Below are 11,740 nucleotides of genomic sequence, written 5' to 3'. Positions count from 1 at the left end.
GACTGCTCTCTGCCAGGTGGAGAAACATCACCTCAACTGTCTTCGGCAGAGCCCTGCAGGAGTCTGCCTTGATTGACAACAGGGATGAAGTGCCTAATCAATACTTTCGGGTTGGGGACTCCCTTGTGGTCTGACCCTACCACACTTCGAGAACAGCAGGGCGACCTGTCTGGGAAAGATACCGGCTCGGCCAGTGCTCTGCTTCTGCGCAGTCGGCCGGAGGATGAGGGTGGGACTGCAGGCGGAACCGCATCTTACGCTTTCCGGTCTCTTGGGGGCGGAACTCAGTACTTTTGCTTCTGCAGGTGACACCGTCTAGGTTAGAGCCGTAGAGCTGGGTGTGTGTTGCCGGGCGGAGCCAGTAGGGGCAGGACTACACCGGACGCCAGCTCCGCCCAGCTATCCTAGAGCAGGAGGATAAAGTCAAAGCAGCTCTCCCCGGAGGACAGTGGACTCAGCCGCTGGCACCAGCACCATGCCTATGACGCTGGGTTACTGGGACATCCGTGGGGTGAGCGACCACTTGACGGGTGGAAAGGATCGAGGGGCTAGGATGAGGGAAGCGGTGGAAGGGAGAGGTCTAGAGGAATCCCTTGTCCAGCTCAGATTATTGCACACATGCTTGCTGGCGTGTGCGTCTGTGTACTCTCTTGGTGGAGGCGAAGTCACACAGAAACCCCAGTTCCCATTCCTGACCTATCTCTGCAGCTGGCTCACGCTATCCGCCTGCTCCTGGAATACACAGACTCAAGCTATGAGGAGAAGAGATACACCATGGGCGATGGTAATGACATTCTTCTGGTCAGACTCTTCCCTACCCCTGTCCACTGGTGCCTAGCAACCCATTTCTGACCTACACTACATTACAGGGCTCTGCAGTACAGGGCTCCTCCATGTGGACTTAGAATCTTGCCTCTTACAGAAACTTCCAGAGAGTGGGCTTGATCTTTCAACACGGAACCCTGGAGGTGGAGGGGTGGGTCCCCTTACTCCTGTTGAAATTAGATCACATTCCCTATGAAGACTTGCTAAGTCGTAGAGATGTCGGGCCCACAGTCCCAAGCACTCTTCATCCCTGGAAGTGTGTGAGGTTGCAGATCCCCTGCTTTAAGGGGCTGAGTTCCTAGAACATGTGTGCTGGACACTAGGCTGATTTCTTTTTATGTAATCTTTTCAACTGTAGCTCCTGACTATGACAGAAGCCAATGGCTGAGTGAGAAATTCAAGCTGGGCCTGGACTTTCCCAACGTAGGTGCAGGGAAGGGGAGGTTTGGGGAAGGCATGGTGTCCTCACCTTATCTTCTTGCCTGGCTGAGGGGGTTGGGATCAGAGCTTCTGCTCTCCTGCTCCCACTCCTGGTGGCTGCACAGTGTCTCTGTGATGGGCTGGGTCCCAGCTCTTCCTTTCAGTGTGCAGTGTGTTCATGGAGGGCTTCCCATGCTAGCCACACTGAATGCCAGGCCACAGGGCCACGTGTCTGTCCTAACTTAGGGAAGTGAGTCTGGGACCTCAGATCCCATCTGACCATCCCTGCTTGTCCAAACAGCTGCCCTACTTAATCGATGGATCACACAAGATCACCCAGAGCAACGCCATCCTGCGCTACATTGCCCGCAAGAACAACCTGTGTGAGTGGGCCGGCTGCAGGGTGGGACATGGGAGACAACCTCCTTGGCTTGGCTAGGATGGGATGCTGAGGATGAGTGTGCTGTGTGTGCTGCAGGTGGGGAGACGGAAGAAGAAAAGATTCGTGTGGACATTTTGGAGAACCAGGCTATGGATGTCTCCAATCAGCTGGCTAGAGTCTGTTACAGCCCAGACTTTGTGAGTCCCATCCATCTCCCAGACTGGGCTGGACCAGGCAGTGTTTGGGTCGGGACTCAGCTCTCTCAGGTTCCCATCTGCACAGGTCTTATTTACTTTTTGAATTTCTTAGCCACTTATCCTCCAGGATGTTTTCTGGGTTGTCCCCAGCAGTCTCCATAACACTGAACTATCAAACGAACACTCTTACTTAGGCCCTACCTATCTGAGGGTACAGTACAGACTTCCAGAGTGGACACTAAGTTCCTAGATGGTGAAGTCATGTTTCCAAGTGTCCTCACCCTGTGCGCTCTGCCGTAGACCCTCCACCAGGTAGTTCGCAACATTGCTGACCATGAAATACATGCATACTCAGTGGATTAGAAAAAGAAGTCCAAGGTGCAGGACTCACGGAACCCTTTCCAACCTCTCAAAGTGCTTCTCTTCACACCCACGCGAGTCAGCAAATTTCCTATCTGTAGATCAGGAGCAGCCTGAAGGACTTTCTCTCCTTGCCTGCCAGCCTCAAATACTCCTCAGTTGACTGGGGGAAACTCAAGTATATTTCATCCTTCTGGAACGTATTATGTGGAACTCTCTTCTCCTCCAAATACTTCTTTGATGCTGCCTGGCATCAGACCCAGGGCCTGCTGCCTGCTCCAGGCACCTGTAGGCTTAGGCATCAGGAATGATGATGTCCCATTGTGGACAGTGTCTGATTCTTCTCTGGCTTCCCATTGCATTTGAAGGGTGGGGTGAGCTACCATGGAATCTAATAAGTAAGTGTTGATACATTCAATCAAAGCCTGGACAACGATGCGGTCTCCATCTTAGTGGAGATGTCTGCCCACCCCTGACCATTTAGGGCCGTGCACGATACTGTTGGACCTGGTCACTGTGCCAGGGAACTTCCATGGTGACAGCTGTTTTTGCTTCAGGAGAAACTGAAGGCTGAATACTCGGAGCAGCTGCCTGGGACGATGAAGCTCTTCTCACAGTTCCTGGGGAAGCAGACGTGGTTTGTTGGTGAAAAGGTAAAAGAGAAGAAGTTGGGGTTGTCATTCTTCCCAGGGGGCAGAATTTCATGTCCCCCCCCATTCTTGGTCTTTTGCAGATTACTTTTGTGGATTTCCTTGCTTATGATATCCTAGACTTGCACCTTATATTCGAACCCAAGTGCCTGGATGCCTTCCCAAACCTGAAGGACTTTGTGGCCCGCTTTGAGGTGATGCCCTGGTCCTCCTTGCTCTTGGCTGCCAGCTGATGTTTTCTTGGGCTTGGAGATGGCGTGAGGACAAAGTAGCGTGCATTGAGGACCCACTCTCTGCCGGAACCGGTGCTCAGCACCTTGTGTCTGCTGATCAAGATTATCATTACAGCGTTTGTCCAGGGTGTGGAGAATGATCAGCCCCACTGCTCAGATAAGGAAATGTGAAACCGTAGAGGGTTGCTTACCTGCTCAAGGTGTCAGCACCAGCAGAACTGTGCTGGGGTCCCTGTTGATGTCCTGCTCCTTGGGCAGCAGGCCGTGGCTGCTGCCTGGGTTAGGAGGGCAAGTCAAAGGAACGTGTTACAAAGCACCCGGATGTAACGAATACTTGTACTTGATGTGCTGAATGTTTTGCTGAGACCTTGTGGGGCCCCTGTTAGAGAATTTTATCCTGAAATGTGTGTCATGGCTTTCCTCTCTCACTCCTTCGATTTTTTTTCCTTTTGGGTGTCCAAGTGTTCCTTTTGTGAGATGTCATCATATGCTTAGTTTTGCTTGTATTTTCTGATTTCTGAATAAGGCACATGCCATGCCCAATAAGAAAGGAAAAGGTGGTCCTTAGACCCACTTTGGCACCGTGTGTATTGGATAACATCAGGCACACCAGACTGGGACGGGTGTGTGGTACCACCTGGGTGCCATGGAGCCCCGATTCACCAGAGACTGCTTGTTTGATGCCCACACCACCTAATTTATTAGAAACTTGGGGGTTGGAGACCTTAGTCCCATGGGCTTTTCAGTCTGGAACTCATTTTCCTGTCCCATTCCTTATCAAGTGATGAACTTTCTCAGCTAGTTCTCATCATTTGGTCCAAACTGGGTGCCTTTGAGAACGAAGAGGCTGGGGAGACCTGAAGGCTGCAGCTTTAGGCTAAATGTGAACTTGGTCCCTTGGATACAGACATCTCTGGACTTCGCTGAGCTCTTTAGAGATTTTTCTAGGGGCTCACTCTCCTGGTAGAAGGCCAGTAACACAGGTGACTGTCATTGAGCCTGGTCCCTGTATCCAGGCTGGAGACAGGATTGGTTGAGGCTCAGCACCAGGTGCAGAAGTTTGACTTTCTCCTTAAGGGAATGATTAGGGTGAGCCTGGCTTGCTTTTCTGGTCTATCTATATCTATAAACTTTGACCCTGGTTTTGCCAAGGCACTGGATGAGATAGGGGTTATCTGCTATCATGCCCTTTTGTCTTGATAGATTCCTACTCAATGTGCAGACCCAGGCAATATGGAGTTTATGTGTGCAAGAGGAGCATGTCTGTGTAGATGGGGTGACAAGGCCCCTTAGGGAGGGCAGGAGGGAGTGCTGAGAGAATACAACATTGGAGACAAAGCCCAGGCAGGTCCCAGATGTGTGCCTCTTAAGAGCAGTGTGAGGAAGAGGAAGATGATTACCCTCTCTGGCCAAGAGCAAGCCCACATTGGTTTTCTTTTCTTTTTCTAACTCTCAGGGACTGAAGAAGATCTCTGCCTACATGAAGAGTGGCCGCTTCCTCCGAACGCCTCTGTATACAAAGGTGGCCACGTGGGGCAATAAGTAGGGCCTTGACGGGGCCGGAGATGGAAACCTGGGGCTCTGGGAACAGTGGAACTTCCTGTGGCCCTGGCACTTCCTTCTTCTTCCTGTCCCCTTCCTGATCCCAGAGTGCCCTGGGTCCTCTTCTCTTTCACCCAGTCCCTGCCCTCTCAAGCCCTTTAAAGCCTAGACTCCCCGTTTTCCTTCAGCAAGTGCTCTTCTAGCGTGACTGTCTTGCACCCACTTGATGGTCTTGCCTGTCATTTGCTGTGATGTGAAGAGCTGGGACTCTCCCTCAGAGCTCAGCCTGGGCTCCCTGTGCCTGTCGGGAGGCTGGAGACGCCTCATGTATGGGGGCGCTGCCCGGCCATGTCAGGTACCTGCTGTTGGGCTTGATCCACACTGGCCCTGGCTGCTACACTGCCAGCTTTCACTGCTGCCCCAAAGACTGCCTCGAGGCCTGTTCAGAGGCCAAGTTCACAGGGATTCTGGTTGGATAAGCAGGGGTTTGGGACGTCCTGACCCCACCTGATAGCGTCACAACAGGCAGCTCCAGGAGGCTCTGTGTCACTTAAAGCGAGCCTTTTGGGGCTTGGGGTCTCCTGTACTCTAGCATTACTGAGGTTTATCATACAGGCCTCAGGGGTGAGGACCCAGGCTGGTGGGAGTCCCCAGCCGTAAACCAGAATCCCCTCTGCTTCCCAGTACTATGGCTGCATTTTACCTATGTGTCTCCAGGATCCTTTCTCCTCTTGGTTCCCGATGCCTTTGGAGTATCCTGTCTTGGTCACCAGGGATGGGGACCAACTTGGCTAATCCCTTCTCTCTGTGAGACCCTGTGAAATAAATTTCTTCGTGCTTTCATAATTCCAGATGTCGGGCCGGGCGTTGGTGGCGCACGCCTTTAATCCCAGCACTCGGGAGGCAGAGCCAGGCGGATCTCTGTGAGTTCGAGGCCAGCCTGGGCTACCAAGTGAGCTCCAGGAAAGGCGCAAAGCTACACAGAGAAACCCTGTCTCGAAAAAAAAAAAAAAAAAAACCAAAAAAAAAAAAAAATAATTCCAGATGTCTTTTCTACCATTTATATCAGCAGTACTTCGGATAGGCATAGAATTGTAGCGTGAACTTTTGGTTTCACACGCGCCCCCCCACCTCGCCCCAGAAATGGAGTGTTTCTGGTAAGAAGAGTCTAGTCGCTCTGACTAGAATTCTCCTGTCCATGCTCTACGTCGATACTTTAGATGGCCACCTTTGTCTTGAGATCTCCAAGTCAAAGTCTTTGCAGGGATCCGTACCCGGCCGGGTGCTTCTTCACACCCTTTCACAGCTTCCCGAGCGTAGGCTTCTCCCCTGCAGATTTCAAATAAGGTTGCTCTGGGCTGACAGTACTGCCTCCAAGAACCAAAGGCCATTGAACAAAAGCCACACCAGTCAGGAGCAACCCTCTTTTTGAGTTGTTGGTCCGGGTTGTCTGAGACTCCCAGAACATTACAGGCATTGGTTGCCTCCTCCCGCATAATCCCTAATTACACTCTACGTATTTGTTCTTATAACTATCGAGAAGGGTACACTTCACACCCCCTCATCAAGAAACTTATCCTTGCGGTAGGTGGAGAGCAATACAGAAAACCATAAGCAATCAAAATGCGGAGTTGTGGAGCCCAGTCCAACTGATGCTATCTAGAGTTCAAATCCAACACCGAAGGCTCAGGGACCACTGCAGAAGAGTGGACGGGAAGGTTAAGAGCCAGAGGAACAGGGAGTTTGCTGTGAGAACGTGTCTCCTAGGAATGTCAGAAGCTGCACCCGTGACATCTCACCGGTGTGGTTGCCTCGATAAAAGCCGAACCAGGACAACACCCACAGGCGTGCTAACGTGGACATCGGGGAAGCTCACGAGGCCTGAACTCTAGATAAAGAACTACAGGTAACCAAGGAACGCTGGGAACGGGAGCAATAGTCCTCCCCAGGGAAGAGCACTCTAACTGGTTACCCAATACCAAATGGTCAGCCCTGAAAACATGCATACAAGGAACATAAACTGAGCAGGTTGTATTTATGTATTTAGAATATATATGTGCATACACACATATATGTACAGCAATTAATGAAAAAGAGGCTATGGAATTTGAAAGAACAAGGAGAGGGACATGGAAAGGTCTGGAGGGAGGAAGGGGAAGGGGAAATGTAATTATAGTCTGAAAACATAGAAGAAATGATTTAAAAATTAAAACAAAGCTCACTTCAATATTTTTTTCGTAAGTTGTACCCGTCTCTTGGAAGACAAAAGCATTCTGACCTCCTAACAAGAGTGGGTCAGAGGCAGGTACATGTTCAGCTCTGGTGGGTATTGCAGTATTCCAAAGTGATTGTCCCATCAGCAAAGCACCAAAAGATAGTATTGCTGATCAGCCAAGATTCGTTAAAAAACTATCAGAAATACATCTCCAAAAATGGGACTAAGCCTTCCAGAGGCATTTCCCCAAAGTGGACATCCCGTCACTTAGCCTATGAACTGACAAATGCCATTAGTCAGCAGAACAGTGGCTAAACCCTGCAAGATCCTAGTGTGTCCCCTGCAGAGTGGCCTCCATCCAGTGGGGGACCAATGTGGGTGAATTTTTGCACTGATTGGAACATGTGTGAGACTCATTGCTCACTAGTCCTTCTTCTGCGTCGTGTTCTCCTGAAGTGATTTAGAAATCACACCTAGAATGGGCTTCAGGAGACTCCAGGATTCCCAGCAGCTCGGTGAGTTCCCTCCATGGCACCAAGATGAGTAGCTAAGTTTGCAGGCAGGTGTTTTCCTCACTCCCGACTCTCATTTGATTTTTACAGATGCTGACTTCTTTGAGATTAATATAATCTTAGTACGCTCTGTCTGGTTGTCTTCATGCTATTAGAGATATGGATTTCAATAACTTAAAACCTTCTAGCCAGCATCATGTTCATCTCTGGCTTTAGTCATTTTAATAGGAGAAATCACCAAGTAGATACTACAAGGCAAAAGGTAAAATTAGTTTAGTACTTTATAAGATATTATCTTTTGCTCTTCCAATAGAATAACTTTTGGTGGCAACCTCTTTTTCAACTACATAGGCACTTGGTGGCCAGCACAGCAATTTCATATCTACTCTCATTCCCCTCCCCCTTTGGTTTTTCTGTGTAGTCCTGACTGGAACTCACTTTGTAGACCATGCTGGCCTTGAACTCAGAGATCCACCCACCTCTCCCTCCCAAATACCGGGGTCAAAGGTGTGCACCACCACACCTAGCTCATTTTCCTTGTTTCATCACGCTTTGGAATGTTTGCCTGGCCTCTTTGTAGATTATTGTTTGTACGTGTTTCCACTTGAGGAATCAAAGTCTGTGAATCTCCCTGAATAAAGCTGTTTATTAATTTCCTACTTATTGCTTAGTCATTTCCTGGAGAAAGTGGAAAGATGGACCTGAGGCAGTCCACAGCTCTGGTTCCTTAGGGTTGTGTAACTGTGATTCTGTTCTAGGTTACCCACCATATAATGTGATAGTTAATTTTATGTAGATGTCACATACAAGATACCATTCCTCATTATGTCTGCTGTGGTGTTTCCAGAAAAGCTTAGCATTTGATTTAGCAGAGAAGATAATTTGCTCACCACTGGGAGATGGCACCTGTTAATCACTCAGGGCCTGGACAATTCTAATACAGAAGGGTGAATTTCCTTCCTCATTTTGACTAGGATATTTTATCTTCTCCTGTCTTACAACAGCTAGGCTACAGGTTCTCTACCCTAAAACTTGGCAGAGACTAATAGGTTTTCTGTAGTCCAACAATAGGTTTCTCTGACGATGCAGTAAGCCAGATCAACTGAAAAAGAAAAAGAACAGGTTTATTTGAGCAAAGCAATGCTCCAGAGATTGAGGCAGGAGAAGTCAGATGCCTGAACTAAAACAGTGAGCTTATATAGCCTGTAGGTGCTGACGTGTACACCAGAAGCTGGGTTTGTGCCCAAGTATGATCAAAAGCTGACCACTTTAGGCGGGGACTTGGGCTGCTGGTGACTTAGAGGAGGAGTTGCCTGGCTGTGAAGAATTCAGAACTGGGCTTTTTGGCTGCTTTTCTTTCTTGGAAATTCTCTGAGAGGGTGGGGTTGGGGGAAAGAGAGAGAGAGAGAGAGAGAGAGAGAGAGAGAGAGAGAGAGAGAGAGAGAGAGAGAGAGAGAAAGGAATGGGGTTTTCTGGATCATGCAGGGGCAAGCTGGAGGTTCCAACCGAATGGAGACTTACAGCATTGCCCTCCATCCTGTCCCTCAACTTGACTGAGCTATGCCACAGACTCCCATTCTTCTTCGAATCGCAGAGAACATAAAACGTCCCCACTCCATAATGTTTTTCATCCAATTCCAATCATGTTACTCATATGTAATGCATTGATATTTATTTGTTCTATTTCTGTGGAGAACCTTGATTATATATAGCAAACAAACACAAAAATTAATTACAATAATGAAAGAATAGTCTATAAAGAAATAAAACACTTCCCATTCTGTAGGCTGTCGTTTTGTCTTGTTTACCATGTTCTTTGCCTCACAGAAGCTTCTCAGTTTTAGGAGGTCCCATTTATTAACTGTTGCTCTCAGTGTCTGTGCTACTGGTGTTATATTTAGGAAGGGGTCTCCTGTGCTGATGCGTTCAAGACTACTTCCTACTTTCTCTTCTATTAAGTTCAGTGCAACTGGATATATGTTGAGGTCTTTGATCCACTTGGACTTAAGTTTTATACACGGTGACAGATGTGGATCTCTTTGCAATCTTCTACATGTTGACATCCAGTTATGCCGGCACCATTTGTTGAAGATGCTTTCTTTTTTTCATTGTACAGTTTTGGCTTCTTTGTCAAAAATCAGGCGTTCATAGGTGTGCAGATTAATATCAGAGCCTTCAGTTTGATTCCATTGGTCCACATGTCGGTTTTTATGCCCGTACCAAGCTGTTTTTATTACTGTAGCTCTATAGTAGAGCTTGAGGTCAGGGATGGTGATGCCGTGAGAAACTAGCAATAGTGTAGAGGGTGCCTGAGCTGGCTAACCCGGTCATCAGATCAGTGAATACCCTGTCACCATAGAGCCTTCATCTAATAACTGATGGAAGCAGATGCAGAGATCCACAATCAAGCACCAGGTTGAGCTCCAGAAGTCCAGTCGAAGAGAGGGAAGAGGGATTCTGTGAGCAAGGGTCATCAAGATTATGATGAGGAAACCAAGCTAGTGGGAACTCATGAACTGTAGACCAACAGCTGTGGAGCCTCCATGGGACTGGACTAGGTCCTCTGCATAAACGAGACAGTTGTGTAGCTTGGTCTGCTAAAGGAGCCCCGTGGCAGTAGGATCAGGATCCATCCCTGTAGATGTAATTCCAGACAGTCTTATTAAATAAGAAACACAGAACCAAATGCAGTGTTAAAAGCCCAAGAGGTCAGAGAGCAGTAGCCAAGAACTAAGACCACCTTCTTACCTCCCACTGCCACTGCTGTCCTTCCCCTGAGAAAGAGACCTACTTCCTGCGTGTCTGTATTTTTATTGCCTTTCTGTTCTGCCTTCTCATTGGATCTAAACCCAACCACATGACTTCTTTGTCACTGCCTGTCTATATAGACCTCCAGGTCTCAGGTTGGTACTTGGATTAAAGGTGTGTGTCACCACGCTGGCTGTGTTCTTGAACACACAGAGATCTGCCTGTCATGTGATCAGATTAAGGGCGTGTGCTACCACTGCCAGACTTCTGCTAAATGGCTTGCTATTAGCTCTGACCTCCAGGCAACTTTATTTATTAACATACAAATAAAATCACATTTCAGCACAAATAAAATATCACCATATATCCCTGGTGCATGAGCTGGCTTTTTGGAGCCTATTACCTATGGGGGGACACTTTGCACAGCCTTGATGCAGAGGGAGAGGCTTGGACCTGCCTCAACTGAATGTACCAGGCTCTGCTGACTCTCTATGGGAGGCCTTACCTTTTTGGAGGAGGGAATGGAGGCAGGGGCATTGGGGGGGGGGAGACTGGGGATGAGGTGACAGGAAGGAAGAGAGGGAGATCTGTGATTGGTATGTAAAATGAATAAAATTTTTTTTTAACTTTAGCAAAATATGTTTGTTTGTTTTTTTAATAGTTCAAATTTTTATTTTTTTATTTTTATTTTTTAAAATTAATTAATTAATTTATTTTTCTATTATCAGCTTGATACAGTATAAATTCTTATCTTAATAGTGAAATGTTTCATTGAGGCTTGCTCAGTAATTGAGTAAAACTGAAACTTACTATAAGCAACAGTCATCCTAGGGTCCCCTGTGCTATATATATAGCCTCTATGGTTCTGTGGGTTGCAGTCTGATTTTTCTTTGCTTTATATCTAGAATCCACTTATGAGTGAGTATATACCATGTTTGTCCTTCTGGGTTTGGGTTACCTCACTCAGGATAATTTTTTTTCTAGTTCCATCCATTTGCCTGCAAATTTCATGCTGTCATTGTTTTTCTCTGCTGAGTAGTACTCCATTGTGTATATATACCACATTTTCTTAATCCATTCTTCAGTTGACAGGCATTTAGGTTGTTTCCAAAATAAAAAAAAATTTAAAAAAAGAAATAAAACACAAAACATAGCATTTTCATTTCTTGGGGGTCTTTTTCTGTTTGGAACAGATTTCAAATACAGGGGCACTTGTTTCCTTATATGAGAGAAAACATGCAATATTTGTCAGTCTGAATCTGGCTTGTTTTCGCTTAACGCAATGCTCCCCAATTCCATTTACTTTTCTGCAATGACAGTTTCATCCTTTATGGGTAATACTCCACGGTGTTTTATTTAGCCATTCCCCTGTTGCAGTGAACCTATGCTGAGCCCATAACTTGGCTACTATTCCTAGTTGCAGGAAACACGGGTGTGCCATGATGGAGCAGGATCATATGGCAGTCCTGGTTTTTGGTTTTCAGAGGATCTTCCATACAGCTTTTGTAGGTAGCACTGTGCCAATCTGCACGCTTACTAACAGCACATAACCACTGCTCCCTCTGCATCCCTGGCAGCACTGATTTCCCTTTAGAACAGCATTCTGACAGAGTTGGAATCTCAGTGTAGCTTTCCTTTGCTTTTTCTTGAGGAGTG

At 47.4% G+C, this 11,740-nt stretch overlaps 1 protein-coding gene across 1 annotated transcript; it reads left to right on the top strand.

Moving 5' to 3' along the window:
* The first annotated feature begins 223 nt into the window (after nucleotides 1–223).
* LOC102903605 (glutathione S-transferase Mu 4) lies at nucleotides 224–5,455 on the top strand. Its single transcript, XM_006979486.4, has 8 exons — nucleotides 224–511; nucleotides 709–784; nucleotides 1,184–1,248; nucleotides 1,547–1,628; nucleotides 1,724–1,824; nucleotides 2,742–2,837; nucleotides 2,918–3,028; nucleotides 4,524–5,455. Exons 1-8 carry the CDS (start codon nucleotides 476–478, stop codon nucleotides 4,611–4,613), a joined length of 657 nt encoding a protein of 218 aa, XP_006979548.1. The 5' UTR covers nucleotides 224–475; the 3' UTR covers nucleotides 4,614–5,455.
* Nucleotides 5,456–11,740: the final 6,285 nt, after the last annotated feature.

Source organism: Peromyscus maniculatus, chromosome 6 (genome assembly GCF_049852395.1).
Source record: "Peromyscus maniculatus bairdii isolate BWxNUB_F1_BW_parent chromosome 6, HU_Pman_BW_mat_3.1, whole genome shotgun sequence".
NCBI lineage: Eukaryota > Metazoa > Chordata > Mammalia > Rodentia > Cricetidae > Peromyscus > Peromyscus maniculatus.
The sequence above is the reverse complement of the archived record's forward strand: the minus strand, read 5'-3'. Positions and strand labels throughout refer to the sequence as shown.